The sequence below is a fragment of the Microcaecilia unicolor genome, chromosome 3, assembly GCF_901765095.1.
Source record: "Microcaecilia unicolor chromosome 3, aMicUni1.1, whole genome shotgun sequence".
NCBI lineage: Eukaryota > Metazoa > Chordata > Amphibia > Gymnophiona > Siphonopidae > Microcaecilia > Microcaecilia unicolor.
In genome coordinates, this window is record NC_044033.1 from 323,600,843 (window position 1) to 323,618,329 (window position 17,487).

The 17,487-nt window shown below is 43.0% G+C and overlaps 1 protein-coding gene across 1 annotated transcript in view; it reads left to right on the top strand.

Moving 5' to 3' along the window:
• Positions 1 to 480: 480 nt before the first annotated feature.
• LOC115466841 (transmembrane protein 242-like) overlaps positions 481 to 17,487 on the top strand; it is a 36,556-nt gene continuing 19,549 nt past the window's right edge. Inside the window, exons 1-2 of the mRNA XM_030198386.1 lie at positions 481 to 615; positions 15,445 to 15,545. Of these exons, the coding sequence (XP_030054246.1) occupies positions 519 to 615; positions 15,445 to 15,545 (198 nt within the window). The 5' untranslated portion in view covers positions 481 to 518. The remainder of the gene's footprint in view (positions 616 to 15,444; positions 15,546 to 17,487) is intronic.

Here is a 17,487-nt window from a genome sequence, read left to right on the forward strand (position 1 = left end):
TCATAGCGCCGCCCTCGACGTCATGACGTTATGACGCGAGGGCAGGCCAGACACTCAGGGCAAACCGGATATCTCTGGCGCCTCAATTTCCGGCTTGAGGCTTCAGAACGTTGGAGGTGCCTTTTATTATATAGAGATATGGGAAGCTTTAAAATAAATTAAAAACCTGTCCAATAAGTAAAAACAAAACAAAAAAAAAACCTTTTGTCCTCCACCTTTTAAGGCACTGCCTATCCAATAGAAACAGCTTTAGACTTGTTACAGATGGACCAACAATTTTAAACAACGACAATGTGAATGCAGCAGCTCACAGGTTTGCTTGCTTTGTTTGAGTGAATGGGGATGACGGCTGCGATGGGAAGGGGAAACTTAGATCGTCCTAATTGGCTTCCTTGCTTACAGTGGACTAGATAGGCTCACTTCCACACTCCTGTTTATTAAACCTCCTTGACTAGTAGCACTACCCGCGCCCCCGTACACGCTGGCACTTCTTCCGCTTCCGGATTCATGGGTTAAGCATGGCGGCTCACAGAGAAACCCTGGCGGGAGACGGAGTGAACTGCGGAGAGCCCGAGAGCCTCGCGCCCTCGAACAGCCCCTTATTCCTCATTAAAGGTAGGGCGCGCAGGGAAGCGCTGAGCTTCACGCGCCACTCGCTTCAGAACAACGGGGGTGTGGGGGAGTGCGCTGCCCTGTTACCGTAATTCCCTCACGAAAGAGTTATATTATGTGATCCGTGTTATGTTTATTATTATAATTTCTGATGTGATTAAATAATTAAAGTGAATTCCAATCTGCAAAGTGCTGGTCTGTCTATCCCTTATAGATTTGTAAACATAACCCCAAGCACCAAAGACAAAAAGAATTATTGTTTGCTTTTAGGTTTTCTTTCTTTCTTTCTTTCTTTCTTTTAATAATAGTATTTTAAGTTCTCTGGTAATTTTGAATGATTTGTGGTTAGAACCCCAAGAACTGTTCTAGGGATTTTCTGTTGCAGAGTTGGAGGTAGAGGGCTGGTCCATAAACAGTAGGGTTACCATATTTGCAGAGACGAAAAAGTGGACACAAAAAATTGAATACCACCCCACCTCTGCTGTGCCCCAGTGCCTCCTTGCCCTCCCCCCCCAAAAGCCAGGTTCTATATGTACTGAAAATACTGGTAACATTGTAAATGACATAGTAAACGACGGCAGATAAAGTCCTGTACGGTCCACCCAGTCTGCCCAACAAGATAAACTCATTTTACATGGTATGTGATACTTTATACCCGAGTTTGACTTGTCTTGCCATTCTCAGGGCACAGACTGTAGAAGTCTGCCCAGCACTGTTCTTGTACTAAGTTCTGAAGCTAACGTCGAAACCCTTTAAAATTTACACTCCAGCCCATTCATATCTATTCAGTCACGATCAAGGCGTAGACCATAGAAGTCTGCCCAGCACCGGTTTTGCGTTCCTATTAACAGCATCCCCACCTAATCTCCACTAACATTCCATGGATCCATTCCTTCTAAACAGGATTCCTTTGTGTTTATCCTACACATGTTTGAATTCCATTACCGTTTTCAACTCTACCACCTCCCACGGGAGGGCATTCCATGTATCCACCCTCTCTGTGAAAAAATACTTCCTGACATTACTCCTGAGTCTGCCCCCCTTCAACCTCAATTCATGTCCTCTAGTTCTACTGCCTTCCCGTCTCCGAAAAAGGTTCGTTTGCGGATTAACACCTTTCAAATATTTGTAAGTCTGTATCATGTCACCCGTTTCTCCTTTTCTCCAAGGTATATGCATTTTCTTCCATAGTCTAAATGCAAAATTCAAAAAGATGCATTTCCAAAAAAGCAAACATCCATGAACAGTATGTTCTACTTTCCTTTCCCTTCCCATCCATGAGCAGCTTTACCTTCTCCTCTCCCTCACTTCCTCTCCTCCCAGGCCTACCTTACAGCACTGGTGGTCTAGTGGCCTCTTTGGGGCAGGAAATATCTCCACTCTTTCTTGCTTGCTGCTGCCGCTTATCGAAAATGGCTGCTGAGACTTCAAGCGGTGGCCTTGCAAGACTTCCGTGAAGTTATGCAAGGCTGCCACTTGAAGTCTTGGAACCCATGTTCAAGAAGTGGGCAGGAAAGAGTAGGGTTCTTTCCTGTCCCAAAGAGACCACTAGGGCGCTCTATGGTGGGGGGTGGGGGGAGAAGGCCCGCCAGCCCAGAAATCCGGACAAATAGGCTGGCTGGAAATAACAAACTGGACCCCCGACAGGCCTCTAAAAAGGAGGACATGTCCAGGGAAATCCGGACGTATGGTAACCCTAAGAAACAGGTAGGCTGGCTCCACACATCCCCCAGAATCTATATAGTGTGACTTAAGTTGCGCGTTCAAATCCGGTCATATTCTGGATTTGTATGTGCAACTTAGCTAACAAGCCAAATGGCACTGATAATTATCAAGCAATTATTGACACTAATTGGCATTAATTAGAATTTAGGCACGAAACTAGCTAAGTGTATTCTGTAAAGTAATGTGCATAATTATAAGGCTCATAGTTGAAAAAGGGTAATGGAATGAGTGGGCTGTGAATGTTTCTAAAAAGTATGCGTGTTATAGAATACACCTGGTCCATGCCTAATTAAACATAGGCATTTACACTAAGTTTTACTTGGCGTAATTGCCTGTGACTAAATTTAGTAATGCGGACAGGCAAATGGCATATTCTATAAACCGCCTAAATTTAGGAGTATTCTACACCTAGGCATATTTTTTTCGGCACCGATTTTTTTGTAGACCTGATATTATAGAATGTAGCCCTATTTGGGTAATGAGGGGCTGGTTCTCTTAATATGCCTGTCTTTAGTTGATGGTTTTTATTATGCAGTACTTCGTACATCACTGAAAACTGCTGGTGCAATGATTAGTAAGTATGCAGAAATGATTTTTCGGCACTAATATTTAACGTTGAATACGTTTCCCAGTCATATTCAAATCTGTTCTCAAATTCTTACCATAAGACGTTAGACCCAGTTTTATTAAATAAAATTAGTATCAACTGACCTTGTGGCTCATTGATGTGCAGGGATCTGCTGGGGCTGATGCACAAAGGTCGCCGTTAAATATAGAAGCCGCGAGTGAGCTTACCGAGTTGCTAACAGTGACCGATGAACGTATGCAAATGAGATGCACAGAAATTTAATGGCGACCTTTGTGCATTGGCCCCTGGAAGCGCTTAGCTCATGCACAAAACAGTCTCTTGGAAAGTGTCCATGTTCTGCGCAAGTTCTAGGCACTTTCCCTCCCGAACCACCTGAATACCACCGTTTATACCTTTGCATGTTTTCCCAGGCTATAGACAGAAAATGCAGCCTTCTTCAGGCTCTCTGATTCAAGGTCAAGCGGTGGGTACTAACATCTGGGGGGTTTAAGCCTGTCAAAAATGTGCAAGACATCTCGTAAAGCACTATTAGCAGTCAAAATCTATCAGATCTGAGGCGGGTTGCTGTCCTTGTAGTCACAAATGGAGCAGAAGCCTTTTGTAATTCTTGAGCAGGGCTTATTCTCATATTGCCCTCACACACTACCACAGAAACAACAGCAGCAAAGGTGACAAAGTCCCAAAGTAAGCGGTGTGGTGCAAAATCTTTAATTAGTTGATAATAAAGACTCAACACAAATCATGTTTCGGCTGTAAGGCCTGCATCAGCAGTCTACAAACACAACAAACATATATATTTACACATAGAAGGTAGGCACCCCTCTCTGTGTATCGCATGGAATGCTCATTTTAATGCTAATGAGCTTGTCTATTACACATTTGCATAGAGTTTTTGGTAGCTGCTGTGGTGAACTGTAAGATCAAAGCAGAACCCTTTTGTGCATTACTCGCTGAATAATGTGAATGCTAACTTGGTTAGAACCAGTCTAAATCAGATGTTGTGCATTGGCTCTTAAGTTTAGATTCCTCCTAACCTCCAAGGTCAGATGGGTCTGGGTTTGCTATTGAAGTGGTGTGCTGAAGCCTGGTGAGGAGAGAAAGCCCATATTTGCTACCTTGACACATTCTGCTGATCAGTAAGTGGCAGTGAGGATGCAGGGCAGGCTTAACTATATGGCATAGAGAAGCAGTTATTTAGGGTAGTAGCTTTTGGGAGGGGGCAAAGAGCAGATGTTTTACTTTTGGGAGGGGGCAAAGCAAAACAATAGGTTCTGACAGCTGTACAAACTAAGGGCTTGATATCAAGCTGAGTGGAAATTCCGATGAAGCCCATTAAAAGTGAATGGGCTTTGTTGGCATTACCGCACTGGGGACTACTAGTGTGGTTTGATAAAAGAGGCCTTAAAAAATCTATCAGCATATACGTCTATGGACAGAGAGGAGAGGCAGTTCTCAAATAGACAGTACCACAAAATCATTTACAAAGTTACTTTATTGAAAAGCTTTTCGTTAGGTATTTGCACACAAATATATCCATAGGAAATCAAAATATCCTATCCAAAATATCTATATACAGTGGGGGAAATAAGTATTTGATCCCTTGCTGATTTTGTAAGTTTGCCCACTGACAAAGACATGAGCAGCCCATAATTGAAGGGTAGGTTATTGGTAACAGTGAGAGATAGCACATCACAAATTAAATCCGGAAAATCACATTGTGGAAAGTATATGAATTTATTTGCATTCTGCAGAGGGAAATAAGTATTTGATCCCCCACCAACCAGTAAGAGATCTGGCCCCTACAGACCAGGTAGATGCTCCAAATCAACTCGTTACCTGCATGACAGACAGCTGTCGGCAATGGTCACCTGTATGAAAGACACCTGTCCACAGACTCAGTGAATCAGTCAGACTCTAACCTCTACAAAATGGCCAAGAGCAAGGAGCTGTCTAAGGATGTCAGGGACAAGATCATACACCTGCACAAGGCTGGAATGGGCTACAAAACCATCAGTAAGACGCTGGGCAAGAAGGAGACAACTGTTGGTGCCATAGTAAGAAAATGGAAGAAGTACAAAATGACTGTCAATCGACAAAGATCTGGGGCTCCACGCAAAATCTCACCTCGTGGGGTATCCTTGATCATGAGGAAGGTTAGAAATCAGCCTACAACTACAAGGGGGGAACTTGTCAATGATCTCAAGGCAGCTGGGACCACTGTCACCACGAAAACCATTGGTAACACATTACGACATAACGGATTGCAATCCTGCAGTGCCCGCAAGGTCCCCCTGCTCCGGAAGGCACATGTGACGGCCCGTCTGAAGTTTGCCAGTGAACACCTGGATGATGCCGAGAGTGATTGGGAGAAGGTGCTGTGGTCAGATGAGACAAAAATTGAGCTCTTTGGCATGAACTCAACTCGCCGTGTTTGGAGGAAGAGAAATGCTGCCTATGACCCAAAGAACACCGTCCCCACTGTCAAGCATGGAGGCGGAAATGTTATGTTTTGGGGGTGTTTCTCTGCTAAGGGCACAGGACTACTTCACCGCATCAATGGGAGAATGGATGGGGCCATGTACCGTACAATTCTGAGTGACAACCTCCTTCCCTCCGCCAGGGCCTTAAAAATGGGTCGTGGCTGGGTCTTCCAGCACGACAATGACCCAAAACATACAGCCAAGGCAACAAAGGAGTGGCTCAGGAAGAAGCACATTAGGGTCATGGAGTGGCCTAGCCAGTCACCAGACCTTAATCCCATTGAAAACTTATGGAGGGAGCTGAAGCTGCGAGTTGCCAAGCGACAGCCCAGAACTCTTAATGATTTAGAGATGATCTGCAAAGAGGAGTGGACCAAAATTCCTCTTGACATGTGTGCAAACCTCATCATCAACTACAGAAGACGTATGACCGCTGTGCTTGCCAACAAGGGTTTTGCCACCAAGTATTAGGTCTTGTTTGCCAGAGGGATCAAATACTTATTTCCCTCTGCAGAATGCAAATAAATTCATATACTTTCCACAATGTGATTTTCCGGATTTAATTTGTGATGTGCTATCTCTCACTGTTACCAATAACCTACCCTTCAATTATGGGCTGCTCATGTCTTTGTCAGTGGGCAAACTTACAAAATCAGCAAGGGATCAAATACTTATTTCCCCCACTGTATATAAAAGGCACCTCCAACGTTCCAGTGAAGCCTCAAGCTGGATGAGGCGCCCGAGATATCCGGTTTGGCCTGCACTGCAGTCACTGTAGCTCCGCCCTCGCGTCAAAACGCGATGATGTAGAGGGCGGGGCGCCGAAGGCACAACACGCGACTCACACAGATTCAGTTACAGCACCGCTGCGGCGAGAGCGCTGCGAACTTTCATCGCTAAATTGCAAACAAGTGAGTCACTGAGGGAGGGAGGGACGGAGGGAGGGAGAGGGGGGGTTCCAACTCGGAAGGAACGGACGGAGGGGGGGTCTGGAACTCGGGAGGGAGGATGGGGGGGGGGGATTACCCTGCTAGCACCCGTTTCATTTTTTTCCCGAAACGGGCATTTCTTACTAGTATATGTATAAATTAAATGCAGTCTGGTAAATCCTTGAAAGACTGATGGAAAATCACTTCAGTTATCAATGCTTAAAAATAATTCCAGATGTGATGAACCAGACAGATGAAAACTTGATCCACCAATGATGTTACCACAATTCTGATAACTAAACCATTTCCATACAGTTCGTCCAACCTCCATCCGAATCTATTGATGTTAACTGAAGGATATCGTCGCACGTCGTAGCTCTATAAATATAAAATCCTGTTAATTCTTTAGCGCCACCTCTACTACTGATTGTCCTCGCTGTCTTTTGCTCAGTGCTTGGTCAGGAAGTAAATCATCTCTCAGGAGGAGAAAATTCCCAGGCATGGTTACAGCAACTGCCAGAAATTGCTGCTCCTGGAGTGATGATTGTACCTCCTGACGAAGCACTGACTGATTTACCAGCATTCAGCACTTTATAATTGCACTCAGTGGCACCATTCATATTATACTCAGGTTTTTAGAACACTACATCCCATGTTTTTTTATAGATTGCTCTTATTTACTTATTTATTTTTTGAGTTTGCTGTGGTTCATGCTAATTATACATGTATTGCAGCATCTCCATTGGACATGTAATATGATTTACACATATCCAGTCTCATCAATGGTTCACTCCAGTGTGTTTTTCTCATCAGACCCTTTTGTTACCATAGTTAAACTGTAGCTTTCTACGGAATGACTGATACATTTGATTACAATTTCTGCATAAGGTATGTGCAATATGCAGCTTCCACTTGTCTGTTTCTGATTGCTTTTTTCATTTGATTGATCTGTTTTTGAAACGATTCCTGTTCAATTATTTTAACCTTATTGTTCATTAAGTATTCCTTCATACAGTTGAATTTATGTATACATTTAGCATTATAGCTGTACACCATTGGTTCACACGTATCGTTGTTCTTTTATTTGGTTTCTTTTATCACATTAATGTTTGTAATTTTTTTAAATATGTACATTTTTCGCCTAGACCCCTGATACAAGTACTAATTTGATTTCTGTTTTGGGGGGATTTTTTACTTAAAGCACAGATCAACAAATCATGTAAACCTGGTTTCCATGGCAACTAGAAACTACTTATTGGCACCCAGGATTTTCAGTTATTTCCTTTTTTTTTCCTTCCTGTTGCTGCCAGAACAGGTGGTTTCTTGTGAGCACTGTTACTTTTCCATGAGTTGCAACTGCACAGGAACTCCCATACTGGTCTAGTGAGAGTGTATAAAGAGATCAGTGTGGGAATTCCGCACCATGCATCTTAAACTCACAGAGCTGTGTGAAGAGAGACACACCTTTTGGCAACAGCCACCACAGCCTTTAATAGACAAACAAGGTAAGCAGGAGAAGCAGTTAAATGGAGTAGGAGTAGCTGGCTACATGGAGGTGGCGGGGGGGGGGGGGGGGGGCGGGAATGGAATGGGAGTTTGAAACCGTTAGGACTGATGGGAGAGATGAGAGAGAGGAAATGGGGAGATGATCAAGCTGAAGCAGAGTGAGGGGGCTTGAGAGACAGACTACTGAAAATAGGGTGAGTGGTGAAAACGTTAGACAGGATAGGGGGACTGAAAGAAACTAGGTGAGGACTAGGTGGGAGGATTGAAGAAAGAAAGATGGGAGTAGGGGGTCTGCATACTGTGTCTTCCTGCCAGTGCTCTGCAGTGAGGTATAAAGAACCTGCTGGATCTACATAACTTTGTTTTTCTGTTACAGACTGAGGCCTAATGTGCTAAGCTTGAGCACATAATGTTCTATGTTTAATCATTTTTATTAAGTGTCACACAAACATTATAGAACATAGTTACATTTTCATTGCAGAAACTCCTAGACATTGAAGATGCTAACATCCATTGGATACATATCATAATGATCTTTATTCCTCCCCCTTTCCCCCCCTTCCCACCCTCCCTCCCCAACTCCTCCCTCCCTCATTTATGCAGCCTCTTTCATTTTAATACTTTGAAACCCCCCCTTTCCTCCCTTCCCTCCCTCCCATACAGTGAATACTTTGATCCTACCACCCCTCAACCAGCACCAATCGATCAAGTGAGTGAATTAACCAGTAAGCTACGAGCTCTACCTGAAAGTGCCTGCACGTATGGTTCCCAAATCTCCAAAAAAACCTGTCTACTTCTAGGGCTTCTGTTCACACTATATGCCTCCATCATCGCTAAAGAATGCAACATGTTTCTCCATAGCCAATATGAGGGTCCCACTTCCTGGGTCCAATATTGTAATATACTTTGTTTCCCAATCAGAATAGCTTTGTATATGAATAATCTCTCCTTATGTCTCAAATCCCTCCCGCTCCCTCCTAGTCCTAGCACTATGTTCGGCGGGCGCAAATTTATCTTTTTATTTATCAATGTCTCACAAAAACCCATAATTTTACTCCAAAACTTTCTAATTTCAGGACATTCCCATAACATATGATATAAGGAAGCTCTCTGGAAATTACACTTTATACACTTTGGTTCTTGTATATTACCCGTGTAGTATGCCTGTATGGGGGAGAAATAGCCTCTCAAGATTATTCTAAATTGTATCTCCCGATGTCGAGCGCTGGTCATCTTACATGTAATCTCCTTCAGAAACTGGGCAATGTCACTACTGCTAACCTCCACCCTCATATCTGCAGACCACCTCCGAGCCACTTCTCCATATTCTCGCTGCGCAGATATCATACCCAGCTGTTTATAGAGTACAGATACTGAAGTCTGTTCTCTGCCCTGAGGCAAGAATAAGTTCGACATTAAGGCATATATTCCTCTATCATACCTGCCTCTATGCAAGCGCATTATATAACTGTGTAGCTGGAAATAGTCATACCAACTCACATGCTCTGTTCCCACCATATCCACTAAGTCCTCCTGAGTAATAATCTCCCCCGATTCCTGTATCACATCTGCCACCAACACTACTCCTTCCTGTGCCCATCTAATTAACCTCTTTTGGTTCCCCCCTTGTCCAAATTCTGCGTTCCCCGCTAGTGGAAGCATATCTGTACTATGTGGGTTCTTATTCAAACGTTTTAATATGTACTGCTACGTACGTCTCATAGGTTGTAATAATATATGCTGACTCCATCCCTTAGGTAGCCCTTCACTCTTAGCGTGTAACATATAATATGGATGATACGGCCTAAACAATTCTCTCTCATAGCTCCACGCTGTATACTCTTCGGTTTCTAATATCCAATCCGCTAGATGTCTTGACAAACAGGCCCAATTATATTGTTTGATGTCTGGCAATCCCAGGCCTCCCTCTACTCTTCTCCCATATAGATATTCCAACTTAACTTTGGCCTTCTTTCCTCCCCAGCAAAACCGAGACACCAATCTACGGAGTTTCTTAAGATCTTTAGTTAGTAAGAGAATTGGTAGCTGTCGCAGAACATACAGCCATTTCGGAAAAATCATCATGGCAAACAAGCCTACCCTACCACTCAATGATAAGGGCAAATCTTCCCACAAAGCCAACTGAATTTTCGTATAATGTAACAGTTCATCCACATTCCTCCTATATAATCGGGTCAAATTCCCAGTTAGAATGATTCCCAGATATTTAAACTCCTTTTCCGCCCACCTTAACGGGAACTCCCCCCTCCATTGCTCTCGTACTTTACTGGAAGTGGGCAATCCCTCCGACTTTTGGGTATTTAATTTAAAGCCTGAAAATGCCCCGTATTCCGCGAAAACCTCCATCAGCACCGGCAGAGACTGCTCCGGTCTGGCCAGATGGACTAAAATATCGTCCGCAAAGGCCGAAATTTTAAATTCTCTGCTACCCAAATTCACTCCTTTAATCTCTGGATTCCCTAATATTTCCCGAATCAAGGGATCCAATGTGATGGCAAAAAGTAGCGGGGACAGGGGGCATCCCTGTCTTGTTCCTCGGTTAATCACAAAACTCTGAGAGTACGAGCCATTCACCAACACTCTCGCTGCCGGATTCTTATACAATATAGAAATTGCTTGAGTGAAATATCCCTCAAATCCATACGCTCGCAATGAGGCAAACAAAAATTCCCACTCAACCCTATCGAATGCCTTTTCGGCATCGAAACTTATTAATAATGAATCCCCTCCTTCTCTTCGCAGCCCCTCCATCGTTGCTAAAACCATCCTTATGTTTTTCACACTCTGTCTTCCCTGAACAAACCCGACTTGAGGATCTGCCATTATTCTAGGTAATACTCTAGCCAGTCTCGTTGCTAGTATCTTCGCCAATAATTTAGCCTCGTAGCTAATCAAAGATATTGGTCTATAGGAATCAGGTAGTGTCGGGTCCTTCCCTGGCTTCAGAAAAACCATAACATCTGCTAGTCTCAAGGACTGCGGGAGCTTCCCCATTTCTACAGAAGTGTTGAAAGTATTAGCAAGGGATTCTCCTATGTCTAGCATTAATATTTTATATAGTTCGGCCCTAAAGCCATCCGGCCCCGCAGCCTTATGTAGTGAGCTACCTCTGATTTCTCTAAAGATCTCATCCACTTCTATCGGTTTGTTCAGCTCCCCCCTCTGTTGCTCCGTAATCCTGGGCAAAGTAACATTCTCAAGATACATGTCTGGGTCTAGATCATCAGTGTCATCCTTAGCATACAACCGCGTATAATAATCCTGAAACACTTTCTGAATCTCTGCATCCGTATTGACCAATGCCCCCCCCTGAGTCCGGATCGTCATTACTCTTCTCTGCCCCCTCGCTCTTTTCACTAATCGTGCCATCATTTTCCCTGGCTTATTGCCGAACTTATGTAATTGTAATCTATAATAGACAGCGGATTTACTTGCTCGCTGATGCAGCAACTGATTTAAGGACGCTTGTGTAGCCAAGAGTTGCTCCCGAACGTGATCTGCAGAATGTTGCCCATAAGCCCTCCTTAAGTGTATTAGCTGTTTCCCCAATCGTATGATCGCTTGATTCCTCTGTTTCTTCTTCCTGGCACTAAACGCTATTATCTCGCCCCTTAAAACAGCCTTTCCAGCTTCCCAGTACAGGATCGGTGTGTTTACATGGGGAGCATTATGAATTGTATATTCTTTCCATTTCCCCCTGATGTATGTCCAAAATTCTGGGTCATAATACAAATCCAAGGGGAACGTCCATCTAAACTGTCTATTCTGTAGATTCTGATCCCTATATTTGATATATATAGCTGCATGATCCGATATTATCGTAGGATCTATATCGGCCTCCAAGATCTCTGCAAAGCTCTCTTCATCAATCAGTAAATAATCAATTCGTGATTGTGTGTGATGAGCTCTAGAATAATGAGTATACAGTAATCTTTGGTGTTTGGATGTAATAACCTCCACACATCTACCACCCCCAATGCACCACATATTAGGTTGATACCTTTATGAGCTCCCACTGCCGTTCCCACATGGGATCTATCCATATTGTGATCCGCTACCACATTAAAATCTCCCCCTATTATCTTATGTGGAGTATTAAACTGCTGAATCTTACTTATGATGGTCTGATAAAATTGTTTACTGTAGGCATTAGGAGCATATACATTCCCTATTAGACATCTACACCCATTCACCTTTACCTGTGCCAATATGTATCTCCCTTCCTCATGAGTACATAATTTTTCTACCTCCACCTGAAGAGATTTATGAAATAATATTACCACTCCTGCTTTTTTCCCCACCGCTGGGGCTTCTAGCATGGTCCCCACCCACCAAGTTTGAAGCTTTGCATGCTCCTGGGCTGTTAAATGGGTCTCTTGCAGGAGCGCTATATCGGCCTCCTTCTTTTTGAGGCTATGAAGTATTTTCTTTCTTTTTATAGGAGAAGATATACCCCCCACATTCCAGGAGTAAACTTTAAGTCCCATTACGTTATACCTACTGGTACTGGCATCATCAAATATATTACATCTAGTGACCAGCAGGTCCGGCGTCCCAGCAGCGCCACTCCCGCTGTTCTTCCCCTCCAAATTCCATTAATTTGCTTTCTGAGATCCATCTGTATACACTGTATTTGAAATTCAACTTCCCAGGGCCTACCCTTCCCTATCCCCCCCTGTCCCTCCCCCCTCCCATCTCCCCTTCCCCTCCCCCCCTTACCTCTCCCATGCACATAATGTTCTAATGCACATGCTTAATAAAAAAAAAAAAAAAAAAAAAATTTTCTCTCAATGCAGTAAACTAATAGTATTCAATTTACAAAAGTCTGCCAGATTCTCTGACCCCTCCTGTTCTTACTGCCTGCAAAAATTGCCTGGTGGCACAGTGGGCCTGGACACCCCAGCACCCTCGCCCTGGTTATCTGTCTGACACAAGAAGACCCTTGACCAGAGAGCCTCTATAATGGTGGACTTAGGGTTACTATATGTCCTCTTTTAAGAGGACATCTTCAGATATGTCCTACAGGATTTTTATTTTTTTACGGAAATGGCCTCTTTTTCTTTTATGTGCTTATGACCAACACACCTACCCACATAATGAGAAACCATCTCAGTCTGGACACATGGGGGTGCTAAAGAGAGAAAAAGGCATTCCTGAGTCCCCTCTCTGCTCCCCTGCTGGTTGAATCTGCCAAACGAATTTTGTTCGTGCAGCACAATTTTAAGCATATATCATGCAAAGATTTTCACACATATCTCAGAAGCCAGCCAAAGGATATGCACTCTTACAATAAGTACGCTATTAGTCTCAGACTCAGTCGAACTCAAATCCAGAAATTCTTGAAAAGTAGAATCTCTACTGCTATACTGTAAGTCACTGTTTGATGTGTGTTCATTAACTGCAATTAAATATTTCTTTAGCAAAGGTAGCAACCATTTTTATTTTTTCTGTCCTCTTTTTTTTGTCTCCACAAATATGGTAACCCTAGGTGGACTGGACCCCCTGAGTCAGTTATATTTACTCGGGAAAAGTATCCAGTGGCTTCCTTTTTTGACAGACTGATCCTTAGCAGTAGATGATGCCACTAGGGACCAGGTGGTGAGGGAAGGATACCACTGGATGCTTCCCTGGACCAGAGAAGTAATTTTGTTTGTCTGGGAGGGGGTTCTACAAGCATTGATGCCCAGCTCATCACTGAGACCAACTGCCAGATGTGGGTGGTGGAGGAGCAGACAGGCAGTCAGTTAGAGGGAGACTTTGAGGACTACAAGCGGGAGGTGCTGGAGTCACTGGGAGAGGTGATGGTGATGGTGAACAAAGCCTCAACGAAAAAGTGAGCAGGAGCTCTTGGGCCCAGAATCCAAAACCATCATGTCTGGATCCTGCTCACTAACGAACTGTGTCAAGCTGTAAAGCTGATAGCAGAAAGAGGTGGGAGGCCAGAGGCACGTCCTGATTTTATTCTGGACAATATATAGTTATATACTGAGATGGAGATTGACTGTGATCTTACCCTTGCCATAGGGTTTTCCTGTGCCCAGGCCTTGGGTGCCGTGCACCACATGGCCCCTGGGGGTATTCATAGGTGCATATACTGCAGCAGGACATGTTTATCCACTCCTTCCCTAGCTGAGATAATATTTAACCATCTCTCTGACCTTATGTGTAACTTTCTTTAAATCAGTCACCTTACTTTCTAACTCTTCCTACTTTCTTACCTATCTATATATTACATCTTTGCTTTACCCTTCACTATCAATTATAATTCTCTATTACGTATTGTGTTGACATTGCAAGTAATATACCATGCTATACTTTGTATTGTTTTTGAATATTTGTACTGCTGTAATTGTCTATTGCTCATGTTTGATCTATTTTTACTGTACACCACCTTGAGTGAATTCCTTCAAAAAAGGCGGTAAATAAATCCTAATAATAAATAAATAGGTGAGCAATGAGGGTCTGAAGGGGTCAGACACCCTTCTGTTCTTGTGCTGCATCTGTATTCCAGCCCTGAACTGGCATAAGGATTCAGTGTTACAAGAAGAGTAATAATCCACATTAGATTATAGTATTTTTGTTTTTAAATAGGGAGCAATTTCAAATTCAACATTTTTCATACTGCCACACTACCCTTCAGCACAGTGCTTTTCCTCTGATTTCCCCATACTAAAAATTGACTGCATTGGGAGTAGGATCAGCACAGGAAAATCTTGAGTAAACCACTACAACACAGTTTACCGTATCGGCTTTCAGAAGAGCTAAAGAGCCTCAGTAAATCAGATCCTAAAAGAGCTGCTGCAAAACTAGGATCAAGATATTTCTTCCTTCCCCACCACTGTGCTTCTATAGAGAAGAATGGGAGTGGGGAGGGCGAAAGAGATCTCAGCTTCTGGCTCCTAAATTCAAAGAAAAAGTTTGTCAAGGAATACGTTAAGGTATCAAAGGAAATGAGCAAAAAACAAATTGCAGTGAATAGGAGAGTCAGTTTTTTGGACATTTTAGGGCTTAAAAACTGTTTGGATATCTTGTGCTTTTGTGAATATTTATTCTGGGGTCCTTTTACTAAGGTGCGCTGAAAAGTGGCTTGCGGTAGTGTAGGTGCGGGTTTTGGGCATGTGCCGATCCATTTTTCAACGCACCTCTTTTTAAAATTTTGGCTGAAAATGGATGTGCGGCAAAATCAAAAGTGGCGCGTGTCTATTTTGGGTCTGAGACCTTACCGCCAGCCATTGACCTAGCGGTGAAATCTCACACGGTAACTGGGCGGTAATGATCTACGTGCGTCAAGTGCCATTTGGCGCATGTCCGATATGCGCATCTGAAAATAAAAGTTATTTTTCGGACGTGCGCCAAAAATGAAATTACCACAAGAGCCACACAGTAGTTGTGCAGTAACTCTGTTTTGGCGAGTGTAGACGCTTACGCAGCATAGTAAAAGGACTCCTCTGTTTCTAGATGCTATGTTAAAGCTGGGAGTGCTAGAACTAGTTGTTTCAGCATTCTGGTTTTTACCCTGTGTCTTCTAGTACAAGTAAAATTATCGTTTTCTTAGTACATAAGGTCTCTGTTTTCTTCACAGGTGGAATTTTTCTTGGTAGTGTTGCCACTGTAGGAATGCTAGCTGGTTTCGGTACAACTCTGTCTTTGGCAAAGAAGAAAAACCCCAACTGGTTTAATAAGGTTTGGTTAATTTTAGATCCTTTAATATATATGTATATATATATAAATTTTAAAAATACGTGTATAAGACTGAGGCCCGTTTTTTTTTTGTGTGTGTGTGTGGGGGGGGGGGGGGGGGCTGTTGTGACTGACAACAGTAAATACAAGACTTGTGAAGAAAAACTAGGTTTGCATCCTAACATGTTAAATTATATTAGTAGTTTTACTTATACCCAGCCCAGGTTGATGGTAAATATAGTTCAGTGCAAATGTAAGGTGTCTTTCTCACAAGTATACATAATTATGATGTGCACTTGGACCCAGTATTCAGTAACATATACTACCAAACCTGTGAGAATTAAAACAAACAAAAAACTACCTACCAAGGACTTTACCATGTGCAAATGTCAAATCATAAAGCTACGTAAAAAAGAGTACACTTTTTGGAACTAGTGTGAGTTCCTCCTTGGTGAGCTTTTTGCCTTGCCCTCCCTCCTTCAATAGACTTTAGATCCATAGGTCTCCCAGATATTGTAGCAAGTGCTATAATTATGAAACCATCCATACTGCCTTCCTTAAAAATAATTAATTGGACATTATGGAGCCAGTATTCAGTGAAACAATATCCGGTTAAAGGTACCCAGATAAAGATAACTGACCAGACTCAGGACATCTAGAAAAGTCAGTATTGCTGAGTATAGAATGCTAAAGACATCCAGATAACCAGACACGCTAGGCTAGGGAGTTGGCACAGAGACATGCCAGGGATTATCCTTTGCCAGTACTGGTCCCAGAGGGCCAGAGGAAGGATGACCAGGGCCAGGGCTCTTTCTGTGCCTAGGCACACAATAAGTAGGCATTCTGTGCTCTGTGTACATGGCATGGTTCCCTCTGATACCTGATATGTCCCCTGGTTCAGAACAGAGAGAGCAGATATGCAAGGCAGCTTTGATTCAGATGCTGTCTGCCAGTCAGTATGTATGATAGCTGTGTTGTCGAAGATGGTAGTGTGCTAGTAGGAATGGGACATATGAAGGCAGACTGCGCCTCCTAACCATTATGGCATGACTAGCGAGCTCAAGTGTCTGGTGCCTCTAACCATTCGATAGTGTGAAGGGGGTTAGGAGACAGTGAGACCTTGACAGCATCCCAGGGGGTTAGGAGATAGTGAGACCATAACAGCAACACAGGGCTGGGGGATTGCATGGGAAAAGGCTGTGGCTAGTGTGCTGTGAATGCTGTCTGTGTATAGAAGAGATAGCTGTGTTTTTCTTCACTGTTAGAAAAATCTTGTCATTCTGTTCCAGCAGACCCTAACTCCTGTGCTGTTTATCCTAGTTTCTTAGGGATCCTCTTACTAAGCTGTGGTAAAAAGTGGGCTTAACTAAGGCCATTTTTAGTATAGCCATAAAAATGGGTTTTTTTCCTATTTTTGTATTAATGGCCATGTACTATGGGCACTTATCACCAACCATTTTGTAGGAGGTAAGGCTCACACTATCTGTGCGCTAACCAGATATTGCGTGGTAATGTAGCTATGCTATCTGGTTAGCACAGGAATGCCTGCTCTCCACCCCCTGACACGTACCTTCAAAAATTCTTTTTCTAGCATGCAGTTAGTGTGTGCACATTTGGGAGTTACTGCAGGATGCCTGAGTGCATCCCACGGTACGCCATTTTAACCTGTGCTAGCTCCAAACACAACCGAGTAAAAGGGTCCCTTAGAGATTTATCATACATACATAAATACATATTGCCATTAGTTCTTCTCAATAGCACTCTAAAAATAGGTATTATTATTATTCATTTACTTCACCATTTTCCTGTATATTTATTGAACTGGATAGGCTTGTGTTCTGCAAAATACTTAAAGTGCATATATACTCTTATGACATTTTTTTTCTCATGCAATTAAAAAAAAAAAAGTTGGTCTCGTATGAGGATTATTTTACCACTTTGCAGA